At 39.5% G+C, this 21,305-nt stretch overlaps 1 protein-coding gene across 1 annotated transcript in view; it reads left to right on the forward strand.

The window, feature by feature from the left end:
• Nucleotides 1-6,161: 6,161 nt before the first annotated feature.
• Nucleotides 6,162-21,305, forward strand: part of ASCC3 (activating signal cointegrator 1 complex subunit 3) — a 212,384-nt gene continuing 197,240 nt past the window's right edge. The window contains exons 1-4 of the mRNA XM_070932828.1: nt 6,162-6,217; nt 12,630-12,780; nt 15,675-15,825; nt 16,631-17,214. Coding sequence (XP_070788929.1) covers nt 12,691-12,780; nt 15,675-15,825; nt 16,631-17,214 — 825 coding nt within the window. The 5' untranslated portion in view covers nt 6,162-6,217; nt 12,630-12,690. The remainder of the gene's footprint in view (nt 6,218-12,629; nt 12,781-15,674; nt 15,826-16,630; nt 17,215-21,305) is intronic.

The raw sequence follows: 21,305 nt of genomic DNA on the forward strand, positions 1-21,305 counted from the left end.
ATTTCCAGCATGACTGTATCCACCAAAGGACAGTGGCCAGAGCCCACCCTCCAATGCAGCCCTTGCCTCATGTAGCAAATGAACACTTAATTTTGGTGTAAACATTTTGGCATAACATCAGGTGGGATTCTACAAATGCAGGGAATGGCAAGTCATTCTCAAATACATTAATTGTTCTTTTATTCACTGAAAATTGTGGATTTCCACATGTTCAAAGATGAAAATATGTGGTGTATGTGTGTGAATTGGGTAGTCTTTGTATATTATTATTATTTAATCAGATTATGCCAGAGTCTCCTAACCTCATTAACAAGATAATTCCTTAACTTGGGTCCTGAGTCCTGACCTTCAGAAAGCCCTAACCCTCACGCGCTCCATAAAGGGCTTTATATCTGAAGTTAGTAAGTGACCATAATAGAGCCTGATGAAATGAAACACCTCAACTAATGAATCCCCCCCAAAAAACCTGCTTTCCCCAATGAATCATTAAATGAGCCCTGGCCTTCCCAAGACCTCCCCGACCCTCCAGGATGCCTCGTGTTCTGCTTCCCAACTGTTGGGTCCCCACAGGCCTTTCCCCACTCCCACCAAGTTCCCCCAGGCCTTAGGCCCAATTCCCACCCCACTAGGCCAAATACCCTCCTATTCATTTACTTTTTGAAGAGCTCTGAGGCTTTCCAAGATGGTTGGAACGGATTGCTTCATTTATATGGTGAGATTCTGGAAGCAGCTGCCATGTTTCCAGCAGCCAAATTTTGGTATCACTGCAGAACTCATTAACGCACTTTGTTCTCGGGCTGCACAGTGGTGACCTGGAAGCAGCCACCTTTTTGTTCCACCCACAAAATGACGGCCGCTTCCAGATCACTCCCTATGCAATTTAGGGACAAACTTTGTTTTGTTACTTTAACAAGATCTGCATAACACTGCAGAAACTTTCTGCAGCATTCAGAAGGTTTCTGCAGCATTGTGCACACCAGCAGTTTGTCTGGCAGCTTCCATTTTATCCCTGCTGAAGGCCAATTATAGCTTTTTAGACTCGTGCCTTGGCATCCATATTTTCCAATGAGATAAACTGAGATAAACTGAGACATTCAAAGAGAGAACCCCAATCCTTAACTTAGTAAAGGTAAAGGTTCCCCTGCACATGCATGCTACTCGTTTACGGCTCTAGGGGGTGGTGCTCATCTCCATTTCAAAGCCGAAGAGCCAGCGCTGTCTGAAGATGTCTCCATGGTCATGTGGCTGGCATGACCAAATGCTGCAGGCGTACGGAGCACTGTTACCTTCCCACCAAATTGATCCCTATTTTTCTACTTGCATTTTTTACATGCTTTCGAACTGCTAGGTTGGCAGAAGCTGGGACAAGTAATGGGAGCTCACTCCATCACGTGGAGCTAGGGATTTGAACCACTGAACTGCCAACCTTCTGATCGACATGCTCAGCATCCTAGCCACTGAACCACCGGGTCCCTATTGCATCCCTTAATTTACACCCCCTTAGCTTTTTATTCCTTAGCTTACATCCCCTTTTATAGTTAACATACAAAGAAAAATGAAAGGAAAGTAACTTTCCTTTTGCATAGGAAATCAGTTACATGTAGTCAAACATGTTACATGTTTGCATCCCATAATATCACACATGTTCATTAAAATGAGGTCTGACATCAGAAGGAGTGTAAATTGTAAGGAAAAAGGTTTTTTGGAGTTCACAAAAGAGATAAACCAGACCCCAATTTGCACTAACAAACTTTTTCTTATCTGGAGCTAGTCTCCAGCTTGTTTATAAGTTTAGGAATGTTAAAAGTTAATAAACCTGAATATCATTTTAAAAGAAAGAAAATAAATCAAATTAAAATACAAAGTAACTATGTTAGTTAGCAAATTACAAAATCCATGTCATGTACTCCTCAACTCCCACAAGCAGCAGCACAAAATGGCCATGTTCAACAGGGGTGGGTTCTACTTACCTTTACTACCGGTTCACAATGGGATCATGCCGATGATGACATCTGGGACAGTGGGCGGGGCTTCCTGCCGGTTTTACTACCGGTTGTGAACCGGTCCAAACCGGGGGCAACCCACCACTGGTGTTCAGGTTGCTGCTGTGCAGCCCAGGGACACATGGCCTGCCCTCCTTTCCAAATACGAGATCCAGAGAGCTTCAAAGGTTAAGTGTGGAGGGAGATGGGTGTGTGGGAAGCTGACCCAAGCACTGCAGTATTCTAGAAGGGTGGGATGGGATAAGAGAGACAAGGGGGTTGCTGCAGTATCTCTGAGGTCAGTCATAGGGTCAATGACCACAGGAGGAGTGCAACTGTCATAACTTTGAAACAGGGTCACATGTAATTTTGGGGACATTTGTTGTAATTTTAAACATACATTAAGTGACCTGTCGTATCTTAAGGACTACCTGTATTGTAAAACCTCGAAGTGTCAGGCAGCTTCTGAGAGCCCCATCAAGTCACTGCTTTGTCTTCAAAGCAAGCCCCATATAAAATCAATCACAGATGATCAAGGCATGCACTGCCTTAGAAAAATTGGTGTCTGTGAGAAAAAGCAGATCTGTTGGTGTGGCCTTAGTTGTTGACACTATAAATCCAACCATATTACAGATGACATTGGTGACACAGCAGTCTATGATGGCATCTAAATGACTCAAAATTCCAAGTCTTGTACCAGTGGTGGAATTCAATTTTTTTTTCCTACTGGTGCTGTGGGCGTGGCTTGGTGGGCGTGGCAGGGGAAGGATACTGCAAAATTTCCATTCCCACCCCACTCTGGGGCCAGCCACAGGTGGTATTTGCCGGTTCTCCGAACTACTCGAAATTTTCGCTACTGGTTCTCCAGAACCTGTCAGAACCTGCTGAATAGCACCGCTGTCTTGTACCCAACACTCTCCTGGATTTCTGAGAATTATGTCAATTATTTAGCTATTTCCACTTTGAGAAGCATTTAGGTATGTTGGACTACAGATCCCAAGTAATTCCTGCTTCATCAGTATGGCAAAAAGTTGGAGAATGTAGAAAAATGTTTGCTTTTCCAAATAGGCAGACTTTTTGGCATAGCTTTGGGAAAATAATGGAAATTTGGAGTGGAAACATTTTTATAAACAGACCCATTACATTTAGTTTTCTCTTTCCCACGGCATGCCTCTGCCAAAACAATCAATCAATCAATGGTATTTATTGAGCCAAGGACCAGCAAAAATGTAAAAGAAAAGCAGAATGAAGCAAATAAATACAATACTATACTAGACAGATTAGACAGATTAACAGAGTTGGAAGGGACCTTGTAGGTCATCTAGTCCAACCCCCCACCCACCCAAGCAGAAGACCCTACACCAGGGGTGTCAAACTCGATTTCATTGAAGGTCGCATCAGGGTTGTGTTTGATGTCGAGGGGGAGGGGCGTGGCCAAGGTGGGAATGGCCAGCTCAATGTCACTCATGTTGGGGATGCCTGTGGTAGCCTGAGCACTCTGCTAGCGAAAACAGGCTCCCAAGCTCCATTTTTTGCTGCAACGGCATCCTGCAACCCTCTGCCAGCAAAACGGTGCTCAGCCCTCCCGAGCTCCATTTTTGCTGGCAGAGGCACCACGGACTGGTTCTTTAGTTTTCAAAGTGGCCCTGCGGGCCAGATCTAAGCACCTTGCGGGCTGGATCTGGGCCCCAGGCCTTCACCCCTGCTGAAGGCAAACTTCACAACTTCTGAAGGCAAACTGTTCCATTGGTTGCTTGTTCTCACTGTCAGAAAGTTTCTCCTTATTTCTAGGTTGAATCTCTCCTTGATCAGTTTCCATCCATTATTCCTTGCCTGGCCTTCAGGTGCTTTGGAAAATAGCTTGACCCCCCTCCTCTCTGTACCAGCCCCTCAAATATTGGAACACTGTTATCATGTCTTCCCTGGTCCTTCTCTTCACTAGACTAGCTATGCCCAGTTCTTGGAACTGTTCATCGTGTTTTAGATTCATGTCTTGGCTGCACTTCTTTGCACTTTTTCTAGAGTCTCAACATCTTTTTTATAGTGTGGTGACCAAAACTAACAACTAGCAGATTTAAATAGCAGAATATAACATTCATACCTCTATTACTATATTACCTGTGTGATCAATCTAGAACATTAATAGTTTAAAAATAAAAACTATATTCCCTACAATTTATTAGTTAAGATGTAGCAAATCAAATGTTTTAAAAGTGTCAAGCTAAAAGCAACAGCAACTCTTGGGAGTGATTTTCTAGCCAGCTGAAAAACTCAGCCTTCTTTTGTCCTTTTAAGCTTTGAGTGTCTTCTCACCTGAAGGCAATCAAGAGTCATGAATTCAATAAATGGGTTTACAGGGTTCTAAAGTAGAATGATGGGATTAAGTCCTTGCTCGCAATGCCTATGTGACATTGTAGAATGAAAGGACTGATGGGATTAAGCCCCCACTCATGGTATACGTGACATCTCACCTGTGCTGAGTGACCCCGGCAGGACCAAGGAAGTGGGCATGTCATACCCATATATGGTAATCATGTGTACATCCAGAAATGAATATACTGACTGAAAAGAATATATAAACTTGTATGTAACAACCATTCAGAGTTCAGACTTTGCTGAGCTATCGCTGCTGAACCTTGCGCAATAAACCTTTCCTTTCGATAAAGAGCTGGTGTGATCTCTTTTCTGTAACAGTTCAACCTCGGAATGTGACTGATAAACTGAAGCAGGTCTACCCAAATCTTGATTCAAGTTAGTGGTGTTACGTATTAGCAGGGAAAGGAGCATTAGAAGCGCAAACCAAATACGAACTGCTGGGAATCTTTTTCAAGAGGCAACTGGACTTTCAGGTTTGTCTTTGAAGACGTTTTGCTTCTCATTCAAGAAGTTTCTTCAGCTTTGCACCACTCAGGTGACCCTGATGACACAGATAACCCTCTAGGCGACCTTAACAACCCGCTAAAAGAATGCAAATGTCCAGCTGTCTGCAAGGACAAGAAATCCTTCCATTCCCTACCATCCAGCCAGTCCTGAAGAAGCTTCTTGAATGAGAAGCGAAATGTCTTCAAGGAAAAACAAGAAAGTCCAGTTGCTTCTTGGAAAAAAAACACTTCTGGGATGTTGGAAGAAATATCCTTCTGGGTTCAGCTCCAAGTGGAGAAAAAGACACTGGAAACATGGAGACTGTTTGGAAAGATGGTTTAATGGTGGACAGGATCATATGGCTTGAGTTCCTGAACAGAAAAGGATGGCGAGATACAGAGTCCCCGGGTTTTTATGTTCTCCCTGGCTTTGAACTTCCTGGGGCCCCGAAAGAGTATCCTGATTGGTTGTCAGACTCCCAGGGGGTAGGGGTCTTAGCTAGCCTTGCTGGTTGATGTAATCTTCCCAGGTGCCATGTGGTGAATTTCTGTCCTAGATGGGTCCTATTGTGTTGCAGATGATGGTCCTTTGAGTTTCTGCCTCTGGCACATTAACAAAGGGTGTGGGGGGGAGGCAGGAAGCTGTTTTGTCTTTAAAACATGTTTCTCCATTTCTCATCCAGGGAAATATAATATTCTGCCTTTTTAATATTTCCTAAAATATATAATTCTTCCAGGAAAGGGGTGGGTGCTAACTTCCTACAGGGATAACCGTGATCTGGATGACTGAGCATCTCCATAGACATCGAACTGCTGGGAACAAATCACTAAATGAAGTTTTTGAACGCTCCCGTTTGCTTCAACCCTCCAAGTTTGGCTGGATTTGCTCTTCTCCTGGATCTATAGGCGGAGAGCTAATTTTAGCCCGCAAGGCACTGCTGGGGAGAGGGAGGGGTGGGGGGGGGGCGAGAGTTTCCAACGCAAACCGGAAGTCTTTCTGTCAACCAGCGAGCGGCCACTCCCTCAGCTTTCATCCAGCCGATGATGACGTGCGCTTTTCCCAAGCCAGGAAGCGCTTGGAGGAAGCGAAAGAGAAAGTCGCAGATTCTCCAAGGGGGCGGGGCTCCCCGCTCCACCCCAAGCAACGTTCACGCGCGCCGGGAGCGCTCCAGTCAGGGCGGCAGCCCCGCCCGCTGGGCTCAGCCGGCAAAAGCAGCGGAAGGACTGGGCCGCGCCTGCGCTTGGAGAGAAACCCGGAAGCGGCCGAGTCGAAAGAGTGTGAAGGCAAGTACAGCCCTTGGGAGGGGGAGGAGCAGCAGCCGGAGTGGCAGCGTGGCCGGTCGTGGCTGGGGGAGGGTGAGAAAGCTGAGCAAGGTAAGCGGAGCAGGTTCATTCGGTGCCCTTCTTTCCCCCTGGTCTCCAACGCTTCCCGATCTTCTCCCACGAGTGATCTGAACAAAAAAAAGGAGGGATGGTTCGAGCCTCTTGGCACGTTTTACCTATCACACGAATAAGCGTTGTGAGTGCTGGCACCCCCATGAAGGGCATCGCTCTCGTTGCCAGTGAGAAAAGAAGCTCCAGTTGTTGGTTTCTTTTTCCCCTTGGGGGGGATCTTGAGTTTCCATTACTCCGTCCCCTGCTGGCAAGGAGGCTAGGGAAGGTTTTGGGATGTTAAGCCTCCCTGAACTTGTGCAGACTCATCTCTGGTGGTGTGTGTGTGTGTGTGTGTGTGTGTGTGTGTGTTACCATTGGGGGGTGGGTATCCTAAACTGCCCGTACTTCTAAAGAGTTGGTTAGAAATTTGACTGGGTACTAATTGCGTCTTGGAAGTTTTATGCTCTGCTGATGAGAAAAGGACTTTGATCTTGGTTAGAAGAATCACAGCTGTGCACTGTGTGTGTGTGTGTGTGTGTGTGTGTGTGTGTGTGTGTCAAGCTTATGCTGATAGGGAAGCAAGGCCTGCTGGGGTCCATCATGAGTCATTATTTCCAAAGCAGTGTCCATTGCTGAGGATCTTTTAAAGGTTGTTATCTCCCTTTAACAGGAGTTAAGAGAATTTGCTGAGTTATAAGAACTCGGGGGAACTGATATTGAGGGAAATTGAGGGACTTTTTATCAGGTTCGCCTGTTTCGCCAGTTGCATCCCTTTCTGGATCGGGACTCGTTACACACGGTCACTCACGCCCTTGTCACCTCACGCCTGGATTATTGTAATGCTCTCTACATGGGGCTCCCCTTGAGGAGCACCCGAAGGCTCCAACTGGTCCAGAATGTGGCCGCGCGGGTGGTAATGGGAGCAATGTGGCGCTCTCATGTAACCCCCCTCCTGCGCGAGCTGCACTGGCTCCCAGTGGTCTTCCGGGTACGCTTCAAGGTTTTGGTTACTATCTTTAGAGCGCTCCATGGCTCAGGACCAGGGTACTTACGAGACCGCCTCCTGCCACCAATAGCCTCTCACCGACCAGTTCGCTCCCATAGAGAGGGACTCCTCAGGGTGCCGTCGGCCAAACAATGTCGACTGACGGCCTCCAGGGGGAGAGCCTTTTCTGTGGGGGCACCTACCATCTGGAACGGGCTTCCCCCGGAGTTACGAAACATCCAAGACTTACGCATATTCCGCCGTGCCCTGAAAACATTTCTATTCCAACAAGCTGGTCTGGCCTAACTCTCCCTTTTTAATTGGCTTTTAAACTGGCTTTTAAATTGGGTTTTAAACTTCTTTAGATAAATTTGGATGTTTTTAATCTTTGAGCCTAAATTACTTAATCTGTTTCTTAATAGTTTTTAACTTCTATATGTATTTGTATTTATTATGGCTGTTCACCGCCCTGAGTCCTTCGGGAGTAGGGCGGTATACAAATATGAAAAATAAATAAATAAATAAATAAAATAGGCAAAGCTCATTATAAAAGCAAAGAAGGGGATGGTAATGTTTGGATGGAAGATAGATAGATAGATAGATAGATAGATAGATAGATAGATAGATAGATAGATAGATAGATAGATAGATAGATAGGCAGGCAGGCAGGCAGGCAGGCAGGCAGGCAGGCAGACAAGATGGTATTTGGAAATGGCTTAAGGTAACACCTGTCTGAGACACTGGGATATAAGAGGGAGGAAGAGTGGTCAAGCACAATCAGGCTTGCAGGATTCTGTTATTATTTATTTATTGGTTCAATTTATATGCCGCCCTTTTCCGGAGACTCGGGGCGGCTTACAATGCGTTAAGCAATAGCCTTCATACTTTTGTATATACCTGCTTAGTAGGGCTTTCGCCTCCCCCCCAAGCAGTGTTCTTTTTTATACAAAGTCAGTTTATTGCCCCCACAAACCGGGTCCTCATTTTACCTACCTCGAAAGGATGTAAGGCTGAGTCAACCTTGAGCCTGGTGAAATTTGAACTTGCAGTAATTGCAGGCAGCTGGTGTTACTTAACAGTGCTTTAGTCTGCTGCGCCTCCAAGGCTCTTTTACATTACACCCTATCTCAATAAAATATAGTCTTCCTGTGGACCCTAACTCTAACCCTTATATCTGGGTGCATCAGAAAGACAAGCTTTTAAAACAGAGTCACTTGCTTATTCACATAAGCAGTTCACGGCTGGGAGGATAGCTATGTTAATCTGTCATAGCCAAAAATCAATTTTCCAACTAGCACATTTTATTAAAATATTTTAATAGATGGTTTAAAGGAACATTTCCTCTGCATCAGTATCAAAGGCTTCTGCAACCCTCGGTTGGCTATAAGTAGTGCTGTGGGCTGTCTAGAAACTGGAAAAAGTTAAAGGGCAAATTATATTAAATTGAGTTGGGCAATTTTCAGTTTTCATCCATATGTCATCATCTGTAAGACAGTGACTTTACGCTGCAATAAGAAAGCTAGAGAAAAATTTTGTCACCATTAACTTGGTAGATTATTGAGAGAAGACGAGAGGCCAAGATAATTTGTGTCTTTAGGCCATTGTTCAATATGGTGTTTAGGTTGGCATTAACCATTTATTTAATTTATTCATGTATTTGAAAACATAGTTAATGCAAGATGGAATAACTAATTAAAACATGCTAAACCCTAAAATCACTAACAGAACTGCAAACTTCTGCAATTCACCCACCGGGGACTCAGCTCAATCTGACCTCAAAGACTGGGTGAACACCAGGTCTTAATTGCCCAACTAAAGGTCTGTAGAGTTGGGGCCTATTGTATTAAACTACTCCAATAGAAACAATCCTCTAGTCCAGCATTCTAGATCATGGTAAATTTTAGGAAAGCAAAATCTCTCTTTGACCATGGTATTTTTTAAAAATAGTATTTTTATTTGCTATAACCATTATAGCCTTATATCTAAACACATTACAATACATTTTTGGAAATTGCTTACTAGTATTAGGATTAATAGCACTTTAAATCATATTTAAACTATATCTATTTATAATTATGAATAACTTGCTGCATCATTGCTGCAAACAGTTTGTTTAAAGTGAAAAGAATAAACAAAATCAACATCATGTGGCATGTTCGTTGTTTCTAATAAAGTAAAAGCCTATCAAAATAAATAGTTATGCACATAAAGTCACTTTCTAGATTCATATGCTAAGATATAATGTGGTATGTTAGTTTCTAATTAGCAAAACATATGAGCTAAGTTTTACTATTTTTAATAATTAAAGTTTCCTTTTCATTGTTGGCCTCCTAGAAATAAAATTATGAATTCCTGAAATCCGCATTGTAAACTGAGAATGCACATTTTTTCTTTTCTGCCTAGCAAAAATTATTTATTTTAAGAATTAAATTATAAAAAAACTGATTAGTTAATGTAAGCATTTATTTTTTTTGCCTCAAGTATAAAATTTATACTTGACGCGCTGGTTCAGTGGCTAAGACTCTGAGCTTGTCGATTGAAAGGTCGGCAGTTCAGCGGTTCAAATCCCTAGTGCCGTGTAACGTGGTGAGCTCCCGTTACTTGTCCCAGCTTCTGCCAACTTAGCAGTTCGAAAGCACGTAAAAAATGCAAGTAGGAAAATAGGAACCACCTTTGGTGGGAAGGTAACAGCGTTCCATGCGCCTTTGGTGTTTAGTCATGCTGGCCACATGACCACAGAGACGTCTTTGGACAGCACTGGCTCTTTGGCTTTGAAACGGAGATGAGCACCGCCCCCTAGAGTCAGGAATGACTAGCACATATGTGTGAGGGGAACCTTTACCTTTACAATTATAAAATGACTCTAGATGGCTTATGCAATAGGACTAAACTTCAAATAAATTCCAAGTAAAAGCAAACAAAAGAATCTTCAAAGAATATGTGGAACACATTGGGGAGGATAACAACAAACAATCTCCCTTACCAAATTATCATTGGGCAATAGACACTTGATTCTACCTCAGGATGAATAAGGTAAACCAGGTTTTAATGGCTTTATGGAAGCCAAAGATGGCCCATATGGGTTGCGAGAGTATGCTGAATAACCCAGCTACTGGAAAGCTGACAGTGCTTTACCACTGGGGCCTGGAGTTACCATGTCTTCCAGATCTTACTGAGGGCAGGACAAGATTTAATGGGTGGAAACTAATCAAGGAGAGAAGCAACCTAGAACTAAGGAGAAATTTCCTGACAGTTAGAACAATTAATCAGTGGAACAACATGCCTCCAGAAGTTGTGAATGCTCCAACACTGGAAATTTTTAAGAAGATATTGGATAACCATTTGTTTGAAGTGGTGTAGGGTTTCCTGCCTAAACGGGGTTGGACTAAAAGACCTCCAAGGTCCCTTCCAACTCTGGTATTCTATTATACTGTTACTACTTGGACAGAAAAACAGGAAAGATAATCCAGTAGATAAAAGGATATGATAAAGTTAGCTATGCCTTGAACATTACAGAATAATCTCATAAAACAAGTAAAATAGTAACTTTTTAATCTGAGGGCACTAAAGAGTAAACTGTATTTCTCACATATTACACTCATACTATGTTAAACTATGATTTTTTTTTATAATGGCTCATTGAATAAATAATGGTTGGGTTCAAACAACAAGTCATATAGCATAACATATTAAAAAAGAATGAATTCATACTCCAGTTAAGCCAAAATTAACTCCCATAACACATTACAACTTAACTCCTAGCTAACTAGGAAGAAATGACTTTGTATCAAAGGAGAGGTGAATTAGCCTGAATTCCATTTTGCCTAATGTAGTTTTCTGAATTTGAATTGATTCATTGTTGTTCCTCTCCAGCTCTGTTTTTGTTTTTACCAGAAAGAATAATGGATCATTAAAAAAAAGAGGTGGGGTATATTTCTTTAAGCTTCTACCAATCATTGCAGGAGGTGATGAGTACTTTATGATGTCAGTCTTTGGAAACATCTCTACCAGAACATGAAAAGCTATTCTTCCTGTTTCTTTTTATAGGAGGGGGATGAAATAATTATAGACTGTGATATCATTAATTATACTTCTGAAATGTGAATGTTAGTGAGCTATCAATAGGGATACTGAAAAAACTCGGTGCTTTAAATAATTTATAAATATGTCTGGACTTAGACAATGTATCTACATTTGTTATATAATAATTCAAAGGTTAACAATGTTTTCTTATATGTCAGTTCGGTAAGGCATAATCAAAGGTATACACTATCCCCAAGGATATACATTTAGTTATTGATAAATATGACCTAGTTATTGATATAGTATAAAACACAAAACATTTCTTCTCCTCTTAATGGATATCTGATTTCTCTGTTAATTAGAAGTAAATATATTAAGAAACAATATTATTGGCAATATTTGCTTCAGGTAACATATTCAGATTCCACACTACATAACAGGAAATAGATAAATAAAAATATAGTCCAGTGAGTGATAACGCTTCCAGTTACAGATTGTGATTCCAAGTATAAATTATTAGATCAAATGGTCTAACATGATTTGATCTAGAAAACACACAATCGGAATATTAGCCAGCTATAAGGAACATATTCAGAACATATAAGTTATATGACATAGAATATGAGGAGAGTTATGAGAAGAGATAGTGAAAATAGAACTGCAATGCCCATGTTATCAATCCAACCCCAACCAAAGAAAGATGATTGGGGAAATCATCTTTCTCAAGCAGCAGAAAGTGGCAATTGAATGCAGGGTTTCATTACCAAGCAATGAATAAGGAAGATACCTCAGCCATAAATTTCAACAAGTAGAGGAAAATAATAGGAAAAAGAGAAAAAAAAACTAGACATGTTTATAAGAAAGTCAGAAAACATGCAGGGCAATTGACAGCTAAAGTATGAATAGTCAAGAGTAATCAGGGAATAAATTTAATAGAATAAATGAGGTTACAGAAAGATGGAAAGGCTATAGTAAAACCTCTTAAACTAGCATTATGAAATTTGAGAAATATTGTAATGAAGGAACATACAAGAATCAGTTCTAGCAATTAGGTTCAAGAGTTATCAAATAGAAGAGTATCAGATGCAGTGTATTTAAAGTTGCCTGAAAAGGGAAAACGTTCACTTTATCAGTTCTGCTGACTATTTAAATTACATATTGTGGAGGGGGGGGGGACTGCTTCATTACAGGGTTTTTTTTTTTCTTTCCAGATTGTTTCTGTTTGTTTGAGCTGGTAAAGCTATACTCTGAGCTTTGAAAATAGAGAATATTGCTGCTTGGATGCCTACTTACAGAAAAGCCTACTGCATAGCAGTATTAGAGTCATTCAGATAATTGTTCTGTTTTGCCCTTAAAGTTTTTAAGCAGTTACCCAAACTTTAATTTTATCTTGTTCATTTTCAGGACTTCACAAATTAGAAATGAATTTAATGTACCTTCATATGGATCGCTGAATGGATAATAAATGGCCCTTCCTCGCTTAACAGGAGCTCTCCGTTCCTTTTCAAATGTCAGTAAACAAGAAGATTATAGTGAAGAATCTGCTGACATAACAGTAAGTTATTTGAATGAATGTTAAGCACAAAAAGGATTTTAACATGTTGGGTAGAGTTAACATATATATAATGTAAGTAACTTTATCACAAAGTCTCTTCCATATGTTGCATTAGTGGTTTCTTCTAGTTAAATTCACATAATCCAAGCTAAATTTCCTCTTGTTGGCAACAATGGCCATTTTAGAGGATGGGTTGCCAGCATCCACCAAGTTGATCAAAAACTCTGTGTCTGTTTTACCATAGGACCATGATTCCATAGATTAATTGTATATTATTGCATAAGTATATACACTTAGTGTATTTACATAGTTATAATTATTAATGTAATTGTAATTATGTAAATTTATACAAATGATGTAAATTTGCAGAATATTACATTGCCATATCAGCAATATTGGAGCAGTTTGGAGAGAGCTTTGGGAGCAACAGACTTTGTTACTTAACTACTTATGGACTAAAATGTCAATTCCTTCTAAAGTCAACTGAATGGGAATACATTGAATTGAGGTTTTATTGTATGTTGTTATGTTTCTGTTATCTTGTAAGCAAAGTTCTAAATGGTGTCATCAGAAATTATTGATATAATAATTAGGGACTAGATTAATTTTTCATTTTTCTCTATGCTTCACTAATTGTGAGCCATGTATTGATATACCTTACCTTTTTTTTTTTTATGAGTACAAAATTCCTGCTGCTTAGTCAAACTTCTCTCCGATGCCAATATTTATGAAACAAAAAGCAAGGTAGAATAGTGTCATCACTTTAAATACAAAATGAAATTGCTCCAATCACTTACATCTCTTCAGTAAATTTAAAAGAAAGAAATTGGCACTTCTCAGTTTGATAGTAAGATGCTATCAACACCTACACATACTTAAGCTCTTTAGGACTGATCCTGATTTCCATTATGTCATTATAACTCACAGTAACTCTACTGATCATATTTTTTATTCCAGGGGAGTTTCTTTTTTATCTCTGAACTAGAAAGGCAATTTGGCTCTTTCTTTCTATGTCATTTGAGATAGTGCACTTACACAACTAAATGAGCCATTAAAAGAGAATCCATTCACTGAAACAAGCATCAGCAACAACTAATATAGCATAAATTGAAGGAACATACTGTACAGCACTCTAATGCATTTTTCTTAAATAATCGCTTGATGGATGTCATAGACGAGTTTGAATACTTGTTATATTTAATAATCTGGATGTACTGCTCTTCTAGCTGCCACTGCTTTCAGTATAACTGGCATGGCATTAGATGGGTCCATAATGAGATTGTATTTGTGCTGATACATTTGTATGTATTCATGTTCTATTTCCTTTGGAATCTTGTCTTTTGGAAAAATTGAAAACCATAATAAAAAAACCTGGTAGTGAAATGGAGAAGGATAAGAAAGGAAGAATTAAAAATGAAAAATGTCACTGGAAATTGCAATTCTGGGGGTGAGATAGGAGTTTCTTAAATAAATAACCAGTTCTACCTTTTCTCATAATGGAAAGGAAAAAAATGTGAAGAAAGAGAGAGAGAATGAGAATGAATAGAAGCTATTGTCATGCATTTGAATCTGGAAAAGTGGGGAATGGAGTAGATGGTAGACAATCCTAAGCTTTTTAATTGTAGCACTAGTATTTTTAAAAGGGAATATTATCTATTTTAGTTTATATGGTGCCTGTCTCTCTGTTTCTCGTATTTGTGTAACAAAGGGCATAGTTTTGGTTTCAGGCCTTTTCTCAGCATTTTTATCGTGGCATTTGTAGCAGGAAATGCAAATATCTTCATAAGCCTCCTATATTCTTTTATAAGCCATCACTTTTAAAATCAATTTGTTAGCATCTATCAGGGTGGATAAAAATCAGTGATTTTTTTTTAAATCAAAAAAATCAGATTTTTTTTTATTTAAATCGGATTTTTTTTATTTTTATCAAATTTATTTTAATAAAATGCTTTGGGAGTAAAAATCTATCTAAAGATAGTTTTCTATTTAAGATACATTAATAATTTAGTTTAATCAGCATGGAATGGACCTTAGTTATGTAGCATAAGGCTGTATATTCTCCAATATTGGGACTGTTGATGAGTCAACAGCGGGTCAGAGGAGGAGCCGCTGCCAGAAAAGAGATGTCAGCTGCTCTTTAAAAATTATGATTTAAATCGAGTTGATTTAAATCAAGACTTTTTACTAGTGATTTAAATCATGATTTAAATTGTGATTTAAATCAACTTGATTTAAATCAAATCCACCCTGGCATCTATTGTACATTTCTCCCTGGATATCTTGAAACAAAGTCATCAGATGTTAAATGGCAGCAGAATTAAGTGCATGCATAGGCTTCCTCATAACTTAGTTGCAGAAATCCTGCAGTTGTTATAACTACCAGACTTTCAAGATTTTGGGGGGTGGGGGTGGGAAGAGGGACTTGTATACCTAATAGCTGATTTGAATTTGTCCCGCATAATATGTGAAATAAAACAGGTTCCTCTCAAAGATGGTGCTTGGATCTGTTGCACATACTGTAAGGTAATCAGCCTGATTCAGAATCCATAGTTTGCATTCATGGTTTTTCCATGAGTAAAAGATTCCCTATTAATGTCATTATGAGGCAGATATTTTATTGGAGTGAGTGCATTTTTATTAAAGAGAAGATGCAATTCGGTTTCTAAATTTTTAGGTTTTATCCTATTCTAAGTGATTTAAATGCTGATACTGTTGTATTTAACATATGAATGCAATCTTTTCAATTTATAATGTTCATTTTTACTAAGAAACCTGACAGGGTGTACATTAAATTTTAACGTGTGGTGAAAACTTGCATCTGTCACTTTACCTAAATGAAGATCAATGGATTCAAAGAAAGGCTGACTATTGACTATGAATTATTGTGTTCATAGGATAAAAGATCCAAGTTACAAGAACAGCTGTGCAATTCGGATCTCACTTGGAAGAAAATAGTAACATTTGTTGATGAAAACACACTCAAGGAACAGCAGCAATCTGTACATGGTGATTTAAGGACACTATTTCATGCTGCCAAACAAATAGGTAAGTAGGGTTTGGACTGGATACAGTTGCAACAGGCAGTTGACCCTTGATTTAGGTAGGAATTGAAGCTTTATTTATTTATTAAAAATAATTATATGCCCAACTCACTCTCAATGACTATAGGTGACTTACAAAGATAAAACCCCAATACAAAAGCCAATAGTTCTTCAGCGTCCTGATAACAATTAGTCCAGCCACTTGATGGGCTCCATATAATTCTGGGGATCCCAGACCAGTGGTGGGTTGCCCCCGGTTCGCACCGGTTCTATAGAACCGGTAGTAAAACGGCAGGAGGTTCCGCCCACCAACCCCGATATCAAAATGCTTCTGTGCATGCGCAGAAGAGCATGCACGCGAGCAGCCCCACTGCGAACCGGTAGTAAGGGTAAGTAGAACCCACCCCTGTCCCAGACCCATTGTCAGAACCATATCTTCAGGGCCTTGTCAAATAGTGTCAAACTGGGATTGGGGAGCACATTTGATTTGATCTGGGCACGATCTAGAAATTTCCACCACATTTTGTCTCTAGAGGTAGAATATTTTGCAAGAATCTACACTGTAATTACAAATAAATGTTTTTCCTTCTCCTCTCACCTTTTTGAGTTATACATTTTTGTTAACAATAAAATAAACTATTTTAATCTTATTCCTTCCATTTTCATGTTTTAAAATGTCCCTGCTTCAAGATGTTTATACAAAGAAACATCACCCGAGTTTAAGTCTCATCAAATGTAATTGTATTATGAATAGTTAATTTGTCAAACTTGTCATTTTTTTCCCTCTGCTTTCATTTTCCTACATACAGTGGGATCTGAGAATGGCGAAGAAGCAATTGAAAGTGGCGCTACCTTCCTTTTTAAAATGCTTTACGCCAAGGACTGTATTGGTCGTGATGAAACTCAAGCCATTAAGCAGGTCTTTGGACCTTTTCCCTCGTCCTCTGCCACTGCAGCCTGTGATGCCGCCAGTCGGATTGTTTCATATTTTACCGAAGAACAGCTTGCTACTCTTCTGCAAAGTTCTGAAGAGTTAAACAGTGACCCAAAGCTGTCCTTTGGCAGAAATATTGCATTTTCTTTTGACATGCACGATTTGGACAACTTTGAAGAATTGCTTTTAAACGGTGAAATGGATGACCAGAAAGTCATTAGCCTGGATTATGAGAAGATTTTTAATAACCAGTTTGAACATTATCCAAATAACTGTGGTGAAACGTCTGACGCAAGGTCTTCTGGGAAAATTGATGATACTTTCCTGTGGTGTGAAGTTGGGAAGTATCTGAATGATTCCCTGCAAGGAAATACTCCAGGCCCAACAATGGAACACCTTTGCTGTACTTTGTATGAGATGCTTGCCTCCCATAAAAGTGGTGATGAGCTTCAGAATGAGGTAGAGGTGCACTTAATGTTCTTTTCTGTTGTCAACATAACAAGCATAAATCGTTCAAATCTAAAGTTGGAATCAAAGCTATTTGTACATTAGAGTTTCTTTCCCCCCACAATTAGCCTCTGCAAAAACCTTTGCACATTTTCACTGAAAGCGAAAATAGCATGAAGGTGATCTTGGCGGCTAGCATATCAGGCAGCTTTGGAGGATTGCATCGGATTTGTTCCTCTTTTTTTTTTTTTTTTTTTTGTTCCTTTGTTTTGAATGCAAAATGAAGCGGCATTTTGAACCAATGGAAAATGGTAATGTGATGCATTGATATGAGAAAAATAATTTCACACCAAACTTGATCTTGAGTTTGTTATTCCTATCGTGTATTTCCTTTAGCTGATTGCATAAGAAAATGCAGTCTTGGATTTAATTATCACACAGTTGTTCTGCAGAAACTTTATGGGATGTCGATTGACTGCTGCCCATACTTAGAAGAACCTTGAAAGCTGGGTGGGTAAAGCAATGACCTGAAAGGAAAATTGACTAATCTTCATTGCATGTGAAGCACTGGTTCTTAGAACAGCAGGGATGCAATCCATTCCAACTATGAACTTGGGATCTAGAGTTAAGTGGACTCAGTAGAGGTTGGGTTGAGAGCATGTCAAGGTACTATGAGGCTTACTGAATAGTGTAGATTGGATCTAATTATTAAATTTATTATATTTGCTGATTATAAAACCAAAACCTAAATAGTTGAATACAAATAGTCCTCAACTTACAATAATTCATTTAGTGACCATTCAAAAAGTCACTGAAAAAAGTGACTTAAGACTGTTTTTCACACTTATGACTATTTTTCACCCTTACGACTATTGCAGCATCCCCATTGTCATGTGATCAAATGGTTGCAGTGTCCAAGGGTCATGTGATCAGCTTTAGTGACCACCTTCTGACAAGCAAAGTCAATGGGCAAGCTTTACAACCATGTTGCTAACTTAACAAAAGCAGTAATTCACTTAACAACCATGGCAAGAAAAGTCGTAAAATGGGGCAAGATCACTTAACAAATGCTTCACTTAGCAGCATAAATTTTGAGCTCAATTGCGTGGTTGTAACTCGAGGACTACCTGTATAAAATGCATTGTGAACTAAATGGAGAATGTAAAGCAGATTTACAGATGTGGGATCACTCTTGGCTTTTCAATGACATGTCAAGAGCTACTTTCATAGTAGGCCAGAACAAAGTCATTAGCAGGATCTCTCCATTGAGAGATGTGAACTTTCTCTTCACAAACTGGAAGATTTTTTGGAAGGAGGAATTGGTGGCGAAGCACTGTTATTTATTTATATCTTGCCTGCCTGCTAGATATTCAATAAGGCCACCTACCAACAGTAATAAAATACATTATTAAAAAAAAAATAACCAGTTAAAACTAATTCTATTTACATATCAATTTAAATGCCAAAAATCTGTCTGCAAATAATTATATTATGTTGGCTACTTTGTGTTGTGAAAATGTTTTCCCATGATAAAATGAGAAGTAGGATAACTTTCCCTTTAACTTTATTTTCTGGCTCAATTAATACTATCTGTAGAAGCTTGTATTTGTGTATTATTTCATTTCTTATTATGTAAAAGACTTGAATGTCCTATGAGAGATCACAGTACCCTGGCAAAAATATATCTAAATTATGGAGGTGACTTAGGTTCAATATACTGCTTTTTTTGTTGTTTTGGGGAAATCAATCCTTTTTCTCAACTACAGATATGTTACTCTAGCACCCTCTGCTGGAACTGTGTGATAAATCGATACAAATTCTGTTTGCAAAAGAAGGAAAAAAAGTATTTTCAAATATCTTTTAGTTTGAACTACCAGATACAAGGTCTCAAAATATCTTTTTATCACCTCCCTCCCTCCCCTCCCTGCATGTTGATGTTGAGGTTCCTGTTGAATTTCTTAGACAAAGTACAAGATCTGAATTCGGATTTTGGTTTTGTTGTAAAAATCCTTGGACTAAAATATTCATACAACTGGACTGGTTTGCATGCAGCTGTCACTAATTTGATGTTTTTGTGTTAGGTATTCTATCTGTTGTACAAGTAATCCTTGACTTATCACCATTCATTTAGTGACCATTTGAAGTTACAATGTCACTGAAAAAAGTGACTTATAACTGTTTTTCACATTTATGATTACTGTGCCATCCCTATAGTCATGTGATCAAAATTCAGGCACTTGGCAGCTGGCGTGTAGTTATGACATTTGCAGTGTCCTAGTGTCATGTTATCACTTTTTGTGATCGGAAAAGCAAAGTTAATGGGGAAATCAGATTCACTTAACAACTGAGTTACAAACTTAACCACCAGGGTGGATAAAAATCGATGATTTAAAAAAAAAAAATCAAAAAATCGGATTAAAAAATGTTAAATTCAATTTTTTAAAATTTAAATCGGATTTTTTTTTATTTTTATCAAATTCATTTTAATAAAATGCTTTTGGAGTAAAAATCTATCTAAAGATAGTTTTCTATTTAAGAGACATTAATAAATTAGTTTATTCAGCATGAAATGGAGCTTAGTTATGTAGCGTGAGGCTGTATATTCTGCAATATTGGGACTATCATTGAGTCAACAGCAGGTCAGAGGAGGAGCTGCTGTGGGACAGAGATGACAGTTGCTCTTTAAAAATTATGATTTAAATCTTGATTTAAATTGCCTTGATTTAAATCAAATCTACTCTTAACAACTGCAGCGATTCACTGAATAACTGTAGCAAGAAAGGTCATAAAATGGGGCAAAACTCACTTAACAACTTTCTTTGAGAAATACCAGTATTTAGTTTAAATCAGTGGTGGGTTGCTACCGGTTCGCCCCGGTTCAGGCGAATGATAGTAGCAGCGGTGGAAGGCTCCGCCCACCCACCCGGACATCATCAAATACCTCTGTGCGAACCAGTAGCAAAGGTAACTTTATTTTGAACAGTGATTTATAACATCTTTAAAAATGATGTATCAGTGGGCAACTGTAAAGCCTCAAATGTGGGTGCGCTTGCTATCCCCATTTCTGCTTATCAGGAGGAGAAATTAACACATTTTCGTTATTCCACTTGCAATCTTTTTAACATGAACTAGGAATCCTAGGTAAAAATTATTTAAGCAATTTGCTAAAACATGGTTACTTCAAGAAGCAGATTATAAATTATCAGGTTATCTTTCATTCAGGCCTGTATGGGATGGAAATAGTCATGCTTCTGAATAATCTCTGACAAGGACTGGATGAGAGATGTGCATCTGTCCTTGCCCTACTTGACTTCTACAGCTTTCAGTACCATAAACCTCGAAAATCTTCTGAATAAACTCAGAAGATTGGAGGTGGGTGGCATGGTGCTGTGCTACTTCCCCTCCTTTCTCTGGGATCAATTCCAGATAATTGGGGAGGAGAGATCTTGCTCTCAGCACCTGCTCTGTGGGGTACCACACAGGTTTTGGTACTCTAACCCACCCTGTTTATCTGAGGCCACTGGATTAGCTCCTCCTCCACCATGGGATGAGATATAATTGGTATGCTGATGATATTCAATTATACATTTCTGCCCCTTATGAATTATGTGACGCTGCAAATGTCTTATCCTTGTGCTGCTGTGAGTGTCCGGATGGGGTACAGCAGAATTCAGTTGAACCCTGGAAACATTGAGTAGCTTTGGATTTTGGTGCCTTCTATTTTAGATCCATGCCATCTTTTGTGCTGGAACGGGGTTATATAGCCTCAGGTAAACCTGGTACATAATCTTGGGGGTCTTCCTGTACTTATGACTCTTACTCAAAGGCCAAGTGACGCTCATGGCTTGGAGGGCTTTTGAACAGCTTCCTATTATGTGCCGATTGCAGCTCTTCCTAGATCAGGGGACTCTGCTCAATTTCACTCATGCCCTAGTCACTTTTTGTATACATTTCTGTAATGTGCTCTACATGGGGATGCCTTGGAAGCTTCTGCTGATGCAAAAATGCACCAGTGGGCAGGCATTTATGTGTGCCCCTACAACGGTACACATTATACCACTGCTCTGTCAGCTGCCTTAGTTTCTGGTTTGCTTCCAGGTCCA

This window comes from Pituophis catenifer, unplaced genomic scaffold, assembly GCF_029215685.1.
Source record: "Pituophis catenifer annectens isolate HBS135680 unplaced genomic scaffold, rPitCat1.0.hap2 SCAF_1, whole genome shotgun sequence".
Classification (NCBI taxonomy): Eukaryota; Metazoa; Chordata; class Lepidosauria; order Squamata; family Colubridae; genus Pituophis; species Pituophis catenifer.